The 14,086-nt window shown below is 57.0% G+C and overlaps 1 protein-coding gene across 1 annotated transcript; it reads right to left on the bottom strand.

Annotated features, from left to right (window-relative positions):
* Window positions 1-1,436: 1,436 nt before the first annotated feature.
* EX895_000197 (uncharacterized protein) lies at window positions 1,437-8,135 on the bottom strand (the record flags this gene model as incomplete). Its single annotated transcript, XM_029880798.1, has 1 exon — window positions 1,437-8,135. One exon carries the CDS (start codon window positions 8,133-8,135, stop codon window positions 1,437-1,439), a length of 6,699 nt encoding a protein of 2,232 aa, XP_029742184.1.
* Between the last annotated feature and the right edge of the window lie 5,951 nt (window positions 8,136-14,086).

A 14,086-nucleotide genomic window follows, 5' to 3' on the forward strand; every position in this document is an offset into this window, starting at 1 on the left:
TGACATGTGCCATTTGTTTCACGCTTTTCCGTTTTCTTTTTTTCTTTTTTAGGCAAACGACCCTTTGAATGACGACCTTTTCCCGATGGCATTCTCAAGCGAGATTCGAGACCTTGCGCCGAAATTTCCTGCTCTAGTCAGGGTTGTTTGTTTGCCGGCACGATAGCGAGCAACAATCCGAAGCCAAGCTCGTTTCGAATCTCACTCATCCCGTCCTCCTTCAGCGAGCGAGCTGAGCGGGAATGAATAGTTTCAAGCGAAACAGAAGCCTGTTGCAAGCTTTCCGTGGCTGCATACCCGATTTGTCTTGGAATCCCCGAAGAACGGTTCGAAACGGCAGATTGGAATGATAGCTGCTGGTCCGAGAGACAACTGTCGTCGTTCCGAGGCGTTGGTCAAATCCCACCAATCAGTCATCTCGATCTTTCTCCTCTTTCTCTCTATGAGTCTGTCTGCCTGCGACACAGTTGCTCTGCATCGTGCATAAATCTTATCAATCGGCGTGGCCTCCGATGAGATGCAGGCCGGAAACCATCCGAACATTTCGAGAGCGAACCATTCGACGCCAAACCACAGCTGCCGCCATCGAGCAATCAATCGATGGGAATCTCGTCATTGGATCGACGGTTAATCGTGACGTGCTGATTGGTGCTCTCGCATCGCGATGTCAGCGCCCTGAGATGGGCCTAGGAAGTGAGCAGGGCGCTGCTATCCCCACAGCGTCCCTGTCCCGGTCCTCCGCAGCTCCACAAGAAGGTTCTGAACTGTGCAGCAGCCACATCCCCGCGATGGCGGTTTTTCCGGACAAGAGCAAACATCACAAAAAGAACAAATTAATTTACTAAAATAAATCCGACCTTGAAAAGCACACCAGCATTGCATCGGGCCCGATCACAGCAAACCCGATTCACGCTACCTGCATGAGAGTAAAGCCTCACTTCCAAGCCGCCGCTTATACGTGCGTCGCTTCGGACTCTTCACCAGGGCGCACCCCACCGTTGTTACCTTAGCCACTTCGTGAAGGGCTACCGTGATCTGCACGGCAGCATACAGCGGAGCTTCAAATGTGTCCCTGCATAGCTGTGAGTGGCCCGGTTTCAAGCGTGTCCATTTTGCTTCTGCGGGGAAAAACACGTCCAAAAGCGGAAGGGCACTTTCCCGCCAAGGCTCTCTTTCACCGCTCCATCATCTCAACCACACACGTTACGGCGCCAAAAGGAGATGAGATGAACGACACGATTGCAAGAGAGCGAAGATGAATATACTTGTTGGGTCTATGACTAGCAAAAGTAAAGCTGAGTGCATCGACGAGCGATAATTATAGAGAGACGAGTGCTTTCTTCGAGCACATGTTGCGTGGTGTAGTAGTACAATGCGAATATCAAAATTGCGGATAGTGAGAAAGAATGTTCACGCTGCTGTCTGCTGCTGCTACTTCATCGCATCAGCATCCTGAGCAGCGACGAGAGCACCTTGAAGCTGAGCGGCTTGACAATGTATCCGTCCGCGCCCGTCTGGAATGCCTGTCGCTTGTCCTCGTCCGTCGAACGTCCGGTGAGCGCAAAGATCTTGGCACGGTGTTTTGCCGGTGGCTTGACAGGTCCAGCATTGGCTGTTGGAACCGCCGATCCGCCGCCACGACTGCCACTGTTGACGCTGGCGCTCTTGCTGCTCTGATAGCGCTCCATCTCGATCTTGCGAATCGCCGCAATCGCCGAGATGCCGTCCAGCACTGGCATCGACAGATCCATCAGAATCACATCAAAGTGGTCGGGCGGAAAGCGCGAAAACTGCGAGATCCCCTCCTCGCCGTTGGTGGCCTCGACAAAGTCAATGTCCAACTTGGTCAGGAACGCCGCAATCACCTTGCGGTTGATCGCATTGTCCTCGACCGACAAGATCTGCATGCGCTTTCGAGAGGCGCCGCTGCCACCTACACCTGCACCAGCCACGCTGCTGCCGCCGCTTCGACTCGACACCAAGGCACTCTTGAGCACTGCACCGTCTCCACCTTCCAGCGACACGGTCGAGCCAGGTGTGTTGGGCGTATTGGGCGTTGGAACACGCTCGAAGTACGAGTCCCCGTCGCCGTCACGTCCTCCGTGCGAAGGTGTGTTTCCGGACAAAGGCGACATGAACACATGCTTGTGCAGCCGCGGCTCGTGGTACGTGATACTTCGCGCAGGCAGTAGCGGTCGACTAGGCTTCAACGCGCTCGACCCTGAGGCATCCTCGTTACCAGCGTTCATGCGTGCTTCCGTCGAGTGGCGCCGGATGAGCGAGCTCGATGGGGTGCCCGGCGGATCGGGCGACATGTAGTGCGAGCGGATGCGATCAATGCCTGGGTCCAGTGCGGGTCGGCGCAGCTCTCTGATCTCGCCTTCTGCCAGTTGTGACCGAGACTTTGCCGGCTTCGACATCGCCCCGTCTGCCAGGCTGGTCATCGCGACAGGCGTCTCGCCATCGGCGCGTGGCGTGATCGAAGCATTCGAATCAAATGAGCCCAGCTGATGTCCCGGGATGTCGTGAATGTCCGGTCGACTGTGGCGAGGCGCAAAGTAGCTTTCGCTTTGCTCCATCTGCCTGTATGCGGCTCCACCTTCGCTCGGTGAAGGCAACGGCGTGCTAGGTTTGGTCTCTTCGGACGACACGGGATCACCAGCTCGTCTGCGCTCGAGGCACTGCAGGCAGAAATCGACGACGCTCTCCAATTTTGCGGGACCGGCAGGCTTGAACAGAATCCGCGCCACGCCGCCGGCTGCGTGGTAAGCCTCGCATGCCATGGCTATCTCAGACTCGCCCCGACTGGCGGTGAGGAAGATCACGGGCGGAAGCTCGAGTCCGCGCTGTGCCTTAACCTTCTCCAGCAGCTGCATGTCGTCGTTGATGACGAGCACGTCGCTGTGCTTGATATGGTCATCAGCCTGGACCTGCTCGGAGAGCTTGAACTCCCACCAGTTTAGGAAGTAGCCTTCGAGGGCGTGGCACAGATCCTGGTCACCGCGCGACTCGTCAAAGCCGAGCAGCGCTACGGTGTAAGTCTGGTGGACGTTGACTGCTGGCTTGTACGTAGGGCCCTCGACATCGTCGTCCTCGCAAAGCTCGAGCTCGCACGTGACGCGGATCTCGGTACCTTCGCCTTCAGTGCTCCAGACATCGATCTTGCCGTTCATCGAAGGCGATTGCACGATACTGTTAACAATCGACAGACCCAGACCAGTGCCCGTGCCGTGTGGGTTCTCCTGCGTGAAAGGATGGAAGAGCTGCTCCTCCAAGAATGCATGCGAAATACCGCGACCCGTGTCTGTGACCGACAGCTCCACCATGATGTGCGTCTTGGAGCTCTGAACCTCTCGCAGAGAGACGTGTACGAATCCAACGGAAGTAAACTTGAGTGAGTTGCCGATCAGATTCATGAGCACACGGCGAATACCGCCACTGTCACAATTGACCAGCCAACCGTCCTCTCGCAGCGCAATGTCGATTACCGTCTCCACCTTGTTCTCTCGAGCCGCTTTGGCTCGCGCCTGCACCATGCTACCACCGCTGGAGCCGCCTGCAGCGGGCGGCGCGTAGACACTGCCAATACCCGAGGAGGCGTTCTCGACCTGCCTTGCCATCTGGCCAATCCAACTGCTCTCGCACACCTCCTGTACGAGCTTGACCAAGTCGCATTTGGTCTTTGTCTGGATGGAGCGCTGGCCTTGTCGCGTATTGCCGCTGAGCTTGGTAAAGTCGAGAACGTGGTTGACCAGTTCGAGCAGACTCTTGCCGCATGCCTCCACGGTCTCGAGGTACGACCCTTGCGTAGCGTTCAGTTTGGTTTCGGCGAGCAATTCGGCGGCGGCGAGGATGCCATGAAGCGGCGTGCGCAGCTCGTGCGAGATGTTGGAGATGAAATTGCTCTTGGCCTTATCTGCAAGCATGATGTCCTTCTTGAGAATGGCGCTGAGCACGATCATACCAAGCGCTCGGAGATACTGGAGGCCGCTCACCTGGAGCTCCTCAAGGGCGATCGAGCGCTCCGCGCTGGTGATGTAGGCGCACAGCAGCGCGAAGGGCTGCTTGTTGAGACCAAAGATTGGCACCAACAGTAGGCTTGTCACTCCATGAGGTAGCAGCGATCGGAAGGGAGGCGGCGCATACGAGTAAAACTTGCCAGTGCGATGCAGCCGCAGGAATTCGGCCATCTGGACATGGTGGCTGACGGGCACAAATTCACTGCGCTCGGGAGGCGCGCCGTCGGCTTCGCTGGCGCCGAGCACGCTCATGGGAGGTACGCGCTTCGCCCGGGCGCTCTGATCCGCCGCGGACGGATTGAAAGGACTGCGGAAAGTCTCGACGCCCGTGGTGCCGTCAAAGTTGCCTTCGCGAGCCACACCCTTTCTGTGAGACGGTGCTGGCGCTCCGGCAGCCGTGTCTGTTCCGGAGTCAGAGTCAGAACCAGGATCGCTGCTGGGCCTGGACGATGCTCCAGCCGTTTCCTGCGACGAGAGCGGGTTGGCAAAGTAGATCTTGCTGCTGGTGCCGGTGCCCAGATCGCTGGGGACGAACTGGTTGTCGTATGAATCGATGAGCTCAAAGTGTGAGAGGTCAAAGATGACGGCTCCGGACGCCTGAAGGGCCTCGCGCATGCTACGGGCAGCGAGTTGAAACACTTTGTGCGTACCGATCGTGCCCTGCGCAGAAGCCACCGCTTCGGCCTCGCCCTCCTCCGAGTCCATCTCCAAGCATTCCTTGGTGAAGAGCTCGACCGACCGCTGCATACGGTCGCGCATTCCGAACTGGATCTTGTCGCGCAGCAACTCCATCTCGCGCATCACCACACGGGCAAACTCCTTGAGCGTGTGACGCTGTCGGGGACCAAACTCGGTGCGTGGCTTGTCATCGATCAAGCAGAGACTTCCAATGTTGAGACCGTCGGAGGTGCGCAGCGGACTGCCGGCGTAAAAGCGGATGTCGGGTGAGCCTTGCACGAGCGGATTGCCTGAGAAACGCCAATCCTTGGCCGCATCGAAGATGACGATGGGCTCATCGCTGTCCTGCAAGATGGCGTGCGAGCAGAAAGAACAATTGCGAGAGCTAGCGAGCGACCGAAGCGATTCGATCGTGATCTCACCGCCTCCGCCCATTTGTGCTTGGAAGATCTGCTGATCCTCTCCGACAAGTGTGATGAGCACCATTTTCGAGTTGAAAACCAGCTTGACCAAATGGGCAATCCTTTCGAAGTTGGGGTCGCCTGCGAGCTTAGGCGGACCGTATCGCGAGAGTGCGTGGAGGCGCGACTGCTCCTGAGGCGGGAGGATGGAGGGGAGGTAGCCGAAATCGCGGTAGAAGAGTTCGACACGTCTGCCGGCGGCAAGATAAGAATGGATGCGCTGCGACGAGCTGCTCGTCAAACCTGGTCTCGTCCGTGCTGCGGACGCGCTGGCAGCGAGCGAGACATCTCTTGCGCTGACGTCGTGCGGGGCCGGGCAGGAACTGGCGGCATCGTCCATCGTGGCAAGCGAAGAGCTCGTGACGGTTCCGCGCAAGTCGATACGCGTCTCTCCGCTCTGTCTGCCGTCGACGAAATGCGCCACATTGACAGTGGGGCCGTTGTTGGTGGAGGCAGAGGCCGACGCCGAAGCGCTCGAGGTGGCGCTGGTACCCATGGAGAGGTGCGAGAGCGGCTGAACGCCTTCGCGGGGGCCGCCGGCGGCGGAGACGGAGGGTCGAGGTGAACTGCCGGGGAAGCTGGCACTATGTGATACCAAAGAGCCCCTACGGTTGGCGCCTCCCTCGTTTCGGTTGCGATCTGCATCGGCAGCCGATCTCTCCATGCTCGTCCTTCGTGCAGCTCGACGAAGACCGGCTACGGTGACGCTGTCGACGGCGATTTCGTTGCCAAGCGGAGATTTGGGGTCAACAGCGCCTGCACCGGATGCGTTTCGGGACATAGCCTCGGCGAAGCTGGACAGGCCTTCTGGCGCGGACTGCCACACGACGGGCTGTTTAGGAATGCCGTGCGTCGACTGGATGGGCGTAGGTCCTGGTCGGTAAAGCGCTTCCGTCTCGGTGCCTGTTTCGTGGTCCGAGGTCGGATTTGCGTCCGGTGCGGTACTGCTGGGATCAGTGCGGATAGCACCCGCTAGCTTGGATGGGGTTCTTGCAGAGGGTGTCGCGGTCGCTGCGGCATGAGGAGGTTGAGACATTGGCGAGATAGCGTCTTTTACGATCGAGGTCTTGTCCTTCTTTGGAGTGGAGCGCTGCAACGGATCGGGAATCGCGCTGATCGGCGTGCTCACAACAGGCTTGCCAGGATCGTCGGTCAAGATGGCCTTGCCTGACGACGCTGCTGCTTCCCCTCCTCCTCTGATCTCGTCGAGCACAGTGTCTGAGTTGTTACGACTAGTGCCCGTCGACGGCTTGATCGCCAGCTGCGCGGCAGGTGCCAGACCTGCGCGATCTGGTTGCGAGGGCAGCTGGCCACGTGTGACGCTGGTCGGCAATCCTTCGGGAACCGTCTTTGCCCTCTGTGGAAGGAGGCTGTTCTTGGAAGCATCGTCGATGTTGTCGAAAACGTTTCCCTGCCCCTTGGTGGCAGCTTCGACGGCTCTCGCAGCGGCTGTGGGCTTGCGAGATACGGCCGACATGCTCGCTGAAGGCTCACGGAGTGCTGTCAAGACGTTGGGATCGATGACATTGCCGATCTTATTGCCGGAACGGACACCGTGGGCCGCGGTGGACGTGGGAGACGCGTTGTTTTGGGGCGGAGCGTTGTCTTCCTCGAGCGAAATGGTAGGAAGGTGCGTCCGTGAACGTGTTGCATCGGTGATGGGTGCATAGGAGGCTGCGTCGAGAGGGAGCGAGGTTGCCGTGTTTGAGTCGCCGCAGTCGTTGCTGGTGTTGCTTGCCACGGCGCTCATAGGAAGGCTGTGAGGCTCAAAACCCGGTGGAACAGGGGCAGGCACGGCATCTGCACTTTGATCCCCTAATTCAGGTATCAAGTACTCCAGAGAGGGTCTGCGCTGGCTGAGTACGTCCGGTACAGCAGACTTCGCATCCGCAGATGGCTCGCGGATGGTGCTAATGCGGGTCTTTGCGCCTGGGAATGCGGTTGATTGGCCAGGCGGTTGCGGGATAAGGCCTGGGTTCCAACGTCCTCGCGCATAAGCATAGACAAAATTGGCCCAATCGTATGCACCAGGCTCGATGGCTTGGGGCGCGATGGCGCTATCGTTGTCCGCTTCGGCAGTGGTCTGGTGGTCTTCGTGAAACGCTGAGGGATGAGCCGCGTGTCCGTTTGGAATACTAGTAGATTGCGTGGCAGAGGAGTTTGCTGCTTCCCGGAAGGGATGGGAAAAAGCAGGGAGCTGTGGATACTGGAGTGTGTCTGAAGCTTCGCGTGTATCTGAAAGGTTGTCGGCTTGGGCCGCTTCAGAGGAAGGATTGGACGGCACCGAAGGCAGGTAGCTAAGCGTTCCGGGAGCAGCTACGCCAGGCTGAGCGCGCAACTTGTGCCAGGCGGGGTGATCGGTGACACACAGCTCCTGCGGATTGTCTCGATACCTGTCGTCGATCTCACTTTCGTCAGGCTGCTCGGGAGACCGTGGCTGCGGAGGACTGAGACCCGATGAAATGCCAGTTGCGTGTGGGGTGGGTGGGGAAGCGGCTGCCAAAGCGTCGTCCGGACCAAGCTCGGATGAGCTCGAACAGGCGTATGTCTCGGCACGCTGAGCATTTTTGAAGCTGCGCGTTGTGCGAGCAGATGAGGCTGCGCCCATACCCTTCCAGGCACCACGTCGCACGGCGCCAGAGGAGGAGACGGAGGAGCGCGGCGACGAGATGGCACTGCGGATGTGGACTTTGACGGCGACGAGCGCCTCGTTGGAGCCGACGCTGCTGGCATCGTCCAGGTCAGAAAGTGGTAGACGCATCTTGGCCGGCTTGAGCCGGGACGATGAGGAGGAGGATGGGGTGGTGGGCTGGTTGGTAACAGCCACGGATTCGGCGGACGAGGTGTGAGCTGAGGGCGAAGATGACGAGCCTAACGAGATGTGTGCTGGGCCGTCAGGTTGGCTGGCAGATTGACCCGGCGCAGAAAGCGGCGAAGACCCCGAAGATTCAGGTGGCGCGGGTGCAGAGGACTCCATGGTGGAGGAAGGTGCTGAGACCGCACTGCTCTGCCCGCCCGAATCTGTACGTGCAGGTTTCCGGGGAAGTCACTGTTGTCTTTTTAAGGTAAATGACTCGTCTGTGATCCCAACGGGGAGAAATGAGCGATGGCTGCTGTTATGCTGCTGCGGAAAATGAGGAGGGAGTTGTCTGAGCAGAGCAGGGCGCCGAACACGGAAGCCTAGGGCGAACAATTCATGAGTGATCGTAAGCTAGTGAAAAGTGACTCGGCGAGGGGGCACAGCAAAAACGGGACGAGTACTGGACGGCAAGCGCACCCGGGGCGAGCGAGAGCCGATCAAATGTCGAATGCAAAGGCGAATGCAAAAGGTGGATGTCGAGGATGATAAAGCAAAACGACGAGTTGTAGGTCGCGGTATAGGTCGTCGGTCGGTCGGTCTGACTGTCTGGTCGGAGTGGAGGCGCGCAGGCGGATATCTGCAGCTTTTGCGATGATGATGATGGTGAAGAAGATGAGACAAAAGAAGACCAGCGGAGAGATGTGAGACGCCCTTTGCTGATGTGGTGTTGCAAGATGGACAGGAAAAGATGGAGGCGGAGAGGTGGATATCGGAACTACAAGGCGTAGCGAACAGTCTTGCAATCGTCGACAAGCAAGGGCAGCAGAGGAAGATCGAAGCGAGTCCAGCTGAGTTGTGGATATACATACGGGCTCGGCTGCCTTGCGGAATGGACCTTTTGGACGTCACCTCTCGCTCTTGCTCTCTCTCTCTCTCTGTCTCACACACACTAACACAGAGCGCGCGCGGTAGCCTTTCGGGTGGAGGAGAAGCAACCTGTCGTAAAGCGTGCGTCGGCTGGCGAGGACTGTTTTTGGGAATTGCAGTGACACAGAAGAGAGAGCGCATGAGGGCGAGGGGAGCCAGGCAAGCAAAGCAAACATGATCCTGACGCTCGCCCACTCACTAGCTAAGTCCGTCACTCGAAATTCACTCAAAATAGTTGAAAATCGCAGCATGCAGGGCCAGCCACCAGCCGCAGCAGCAGCGGCCAGCGAGTGACCATACCTGCGAAGCAAAGTATTTTGCCATAAAACATGTAATTATATCTGCATACTTTACTTGGCTCCCGGTCAGGTGTTTCTTATGCTCACGCGTGCAAGCTGTGCGTCAACTTCAGCAGGACAGCAAAAGCGAGCGGACTGCGAAATTGGTGGTTCTGCGCATCGAAAATAAGCAAGCTTAAGCCGACGCTGCCTCACCATCCAGTAGTTGCTTTCTCTGGTCCAAGATCCAAGATCCAGTTCTGGCTCTGACCAATAAAACTTGTTTGTTGCGTTGATGCTACCGCACAACATCTTCAAGTTATCCAGATGGCACTGACAACAGATGTAGAGCACCAGATCATACAATGAGACGAACGTGGTCAAAGCGTGGGCGCCGAGGGAAGGCAGTCGCGGGGCTTGATTGTATTCAAACAGAATACTTTGCCTTCCAGCCGCCGCTGTTGGTGCTGTTGATCGTCGTGAGCAGGCATTAAGTTGACGCTTCTATGCGGATTCTATTTTTGGCCTCTTTTCTCCGATAGTCTCTCCCTAACTTCGATGATGATGACTGCAACCTGCAGGTGATCAGAGCAAATAAGGTTGAACGAGAAGCACCGACAGAGGAGGGAGAGAGAGATGGCATGACCAAATCGACGTTCGAGAGCATGCCAAGGCGGGCAACATCTTGCTTGCTAGTGTCTGACAGCTTCATGGCGAACAAGTCTGGTGGAGGGCTGGCACGCGCAAAGACCCTCTTGCTAATTGCAGAGACGTTGAGAGGGCCATGGAAGTCTTCATTGACACAGCTGGGGACATGTCCATGCTCGGCGTCTGAACGGAAAAAGGCGGCAGCCACGGCTCAAATGTTTTAGACCGGCCATCGGCAAGCGCCTCTTTGAGGGCCGCATCGCGTCTCGACCCAAGACGCCACCATCGAGGAATCGTTGTTGACCTTGTCGTCGTCAACGCCGTCGTCGGTGTGGGGGACCACGAGGCGGAGATTAACTTACTGCAGCATGCAGTCGTCCCGCTCAGTGTCAACTACCGCCAGGGGCAGTTGAATCGGCACGAAATCAGGCCAGACCCCTTTTTCTTTGCCTTTTATCTGACTACCAGCAGATGCTGCTGCTGCTGCTGATGCTGACGACAGAATTCAATCGGCGAAGTCGGAGAGCCAATCCGGGAGCCGGGGTTTGAGTTGCAGATATGCAGCAGTGTCTGGCACCGCTCGCCACCAACTTGTTCGATCGACAGATAGTCTCGACGTGTGGCATCAGATAGCGACTTCGACTCGGTAGCATCCAATCCAAAACGTTGCGACCTAAGTCGGCTTTGCCGCCTGCAATACGGTCGCCGTAGATCTCGGCTGGGACCATTGCAAGCGCCAGTCCGGTCTGGACCAACCCCACGTGACTCGAGTTTTAGCGATCAGCATCGAGAGAGCCTTAAAAGGAACACAGCTGCCCGTCGCGCGTATTTGCAGAACGCCAGGACAATCAGCCGATGGAACGCCGTCGAGAGCTGATTAGCGAGGCCGCGGTTGCCACAGAGATGCTGCCCTCGTTCTTTAGCTCGGAGGAGCAGAATGAGGAGGAGCTTGCGACGTGCAAGAGACGATGAGACACACACGTCACAGTGGTTGCCGGTACGTCAACACATTCGTGTTAGACCGCGGAACAGTTACAATTTCCATTCTTCGCTACGTCGACGCACTTTTCCCTACTTGGACGCGAGGCTGCATGTGGTCTCGAATGGGACCTGAAAATGACATCATCGTCACCGCGTCCAAAGGTTTTCTTCTCATGCGAAGACTAGCTGCAAACGATTTCGTGTGCCTGCGAAAGCCTCTGGCTATCCTTTTGAGGCTTATGTGAGCTTTAAAGTGAGGTTGACAAGTTGGCAACTATCCTCGAACCATAGGCCCTTCTCAGTATCGTCTGGGATTGAACAGCAGCATCCGTCATCTCGGCTGCTTACAGTATTGGAAGGCCTGTGTTCGCCTAATCGAAAGCATCGAAGTCGCACGACGTCGCAGAGCAGGAGACAGCGACGGGTTCCATGTGGAACGAGCTTAATTGGCAGCCAGATGCAGAGGACCCTTCAGCTGACAGATTCGATTCAGGAGGCAGAGCTTGGTGCAGTGCACCTCCAACAGGCAGCATCAGCTGCGTGCTTGGGCACGCAAGCAAGCGAGCTCTGTCTCGTGTGTGATCTATCAACGTGTGCGCGCGTCTCAATTTCGACTGAGGTTCGGGTGCTTTGTTCTGCCTCGCTTACGATTGCGAAAGTCTAGCGAGCCGATTAGAGTTGCTTTGACGGTCACCAAGCGACATCCGCTTCCTACGACTGCTGGCGAATGTAGCCTGCGAAAGGACGAGTCAACCGCTGCCACGTTCTACATCAGCACGACAAGCCGCTCAGAAGCATCCCGAGCAGGATCAGAATCAGCAACGGAGGAGAAAGGCGCAAAACTTTGTGCCGAAGAATTCAAGCTCCTACGTCGTTGAGATGCATCAGGACAATGGGCTAGTTTCGCACGCCTCTTTTCTACATCGGATGCTAACCGAGTGCAAAACTGGGACGCATCTTGTCTAAGGGAACTTCTTGTTCCTCCCCGATGTGTCACACGCTCTTTGCTGCATTAGGTGTGGCGCCGTGGGATGTGAGACAGGCCAACGTACCACATGATCGCACTGCTGCTTTGCTGTGGACGCTTTTGGGGCGAAGCGCGATCGGCACCAATTGAAAGAAAGGATGCGCTCTTGCTGCATCGGAACCCAGCTTCCGAACCAAACCAACCGATACTGCGTCGTCCAAGCCGGTGCGCGAGGAGACTCCTCATTCAAATCGCGACCCTCACCGACAAAACAAGGCGGGCCCTTGAATGAGTTCTCCCGACCATCTACCTCGAAAACTCGATACGGAGTTAAGCTCGGGCGAACAGAATCGAGATGATGTCACCATAGCCGCACTGTAGGCTCCACATGAAAGGAACGTGGCTGCATGGATCCTACACCATTGAGCCATCTAGAACGTCGCTGCGGCGGTTGGTCTCGTCTCGCTGAATCTCGAGATCGGCTAGATGCGTCGGCGAGCCAACCTTGCATCAAAGATGAGTCGATTCCGGTTTGGAAGGTTTTGCGGTCTAACATGCTCAAACTTTTCACCTCCTCTCACGCCTCTAGCCAGAAACTCTCGTCACACGATGAACAGGGGAGGATCTTCTTGATCTCGTGCTGCAGATGCAAACAACCCTGATGCCAGGAGGACGAAGACATCTCTATCAAGAAGAGCAAGGCGGCTGGACGGAGCTTGAGGAAGAGTAGACCCTGCGTGAGGCAGGACGCAGAGGAGCTCCTATTTGTCCCACTCCAGAGCAGCGAGAAAAGCCATGAGCTGTGCGGGATTGAACGCGTGCCAAGCTTCTCGCCAGGGAAACGGGTGAAAAGTGCGGCTGCTGTTCTAGACCCAAGCAAGGCGCTTGGTGGATCATGAAGCTGCAATGTCGACCTAGCGAAGAGCAGGAGCAAGCAATCAAGCGCGTGGCTTCCCGACCAACAGACGCCGCCTTGGCAGAAGCAAGGGACCCCTGACAGCGCGTGTTACTCCTCCCTCGCAAAAGGGGCCGTGTGCGTTTTGATCACCGCCTCAGCCACGTTGCACGCTGCAGGAAGACAGAGGCCAGCGTTTCTCCCTGTCCAGACTCCGACAAATGCAACACACTGTCCTCGTTTGTCGCGCACGATGATACACGGTCGACGTTTATTAGTCCGGACTCAAGATGAATGCAGTGCGGAAGAAGAGCCGAGTCTGGAAAGCATCGAGAGAGGAGACCATCTGCACTTGATGCATCCGATGGGAAAGAAAGTCAGATACTGGCAGACGAGTACTGTACTGTATTCGGTGGCGCCGAGTCGGTGAGTGCTCGACGAATTATTTTGGGAGAGGCCAAAAAAAAAGAAAAGGATAAGCTGAAGTGCTTCATAGCTTTGTGTTGCTCTTTTCTAGCTACACGAAGTAGCTCTCCCCTTCTCCACCAACACGCTGTACTCTCAGCCCGTCGCTCAGCTTGACGCTCCTCGCTGGATCTCTCTCCGAGTCTTGTCGAGCAGAAGCGTAGCGACTCACCGAGCGAGCGGACTAGAGCCATTCGACGCGACCTGTCAAGCGCCTCTTCGCCACACGCACTTCCGGCCCCTTGCGTTCAATCCCATCAGCCTCCTCTCCCTTTTGCACCACACTTCTTGGACCGAGCACTCGCTCTGCTTCACGTGGCGGCGGGGCCCCCTTTTTCGACCTGCCGCACCTGCCACTGTCTCTTCTCCGCGCCACGCCACGGTCGCTCTTGCCCTTTTCCTCAAAGTATAAAGAGCTCTGTGAACACCACCCTTACCTCTTTCGCCCTCGTTACCATCTCCTACAACACATCCTTTTGTCGGTCGCTGACTACTCCTTTGTGCAGGTCGCAGATACATCCGAGCTTCCCAACCCTAGCATAAAAGCAAAGCCTGCTACAGATCAGTCTGCGCACACGCGGTAGCATACTCCGACTTTCGCTGCATTCAACCGCAAGCACAGCCGGTGCTAGTTCGCAAACATGACCAGATTCTTGGTCGCACGCGCTGCAGACAGCGTCATTAGCGGCGCTGACCCCACCCAGTTTGAGACCTCCAACCCGCTTCGACTCTTCATCATTCAGGCTGCCATCATCATCATCGTCACCCGTGTCCTCGGCTTTCTGCTGCAAAAGATCCGTCAGCCTCGCGTCATCGCCGAGGTCATTGGTGGTATCTTGCTTGGTCCCACCGCCATGGGTCGCATTCCCGGCTTCACCAAGCACATTTTTCCGTCTCCCTCCCTGCCTTACCTCAACCTGGTCTCTACGCTCGGCCTCGTCCTCTTCCTGTTCCTTGTCGGCCTCGA

This window comes from Sporisorium graminicola, chromosome SGRAM_1, assembly GCF_005498985.1.
Source record: "Sporisorium graminicola strain CBS 10092 chromosome SGRAM_1, whole genome shotgun sequence".
Lineage (NCBI taxonomy): Eukaryota > Fungi > Basidiomycota > Ustilaginomycetes > Ustilaginales > Ustilaginaceae > Sporisorium > Sporisorium graminicola.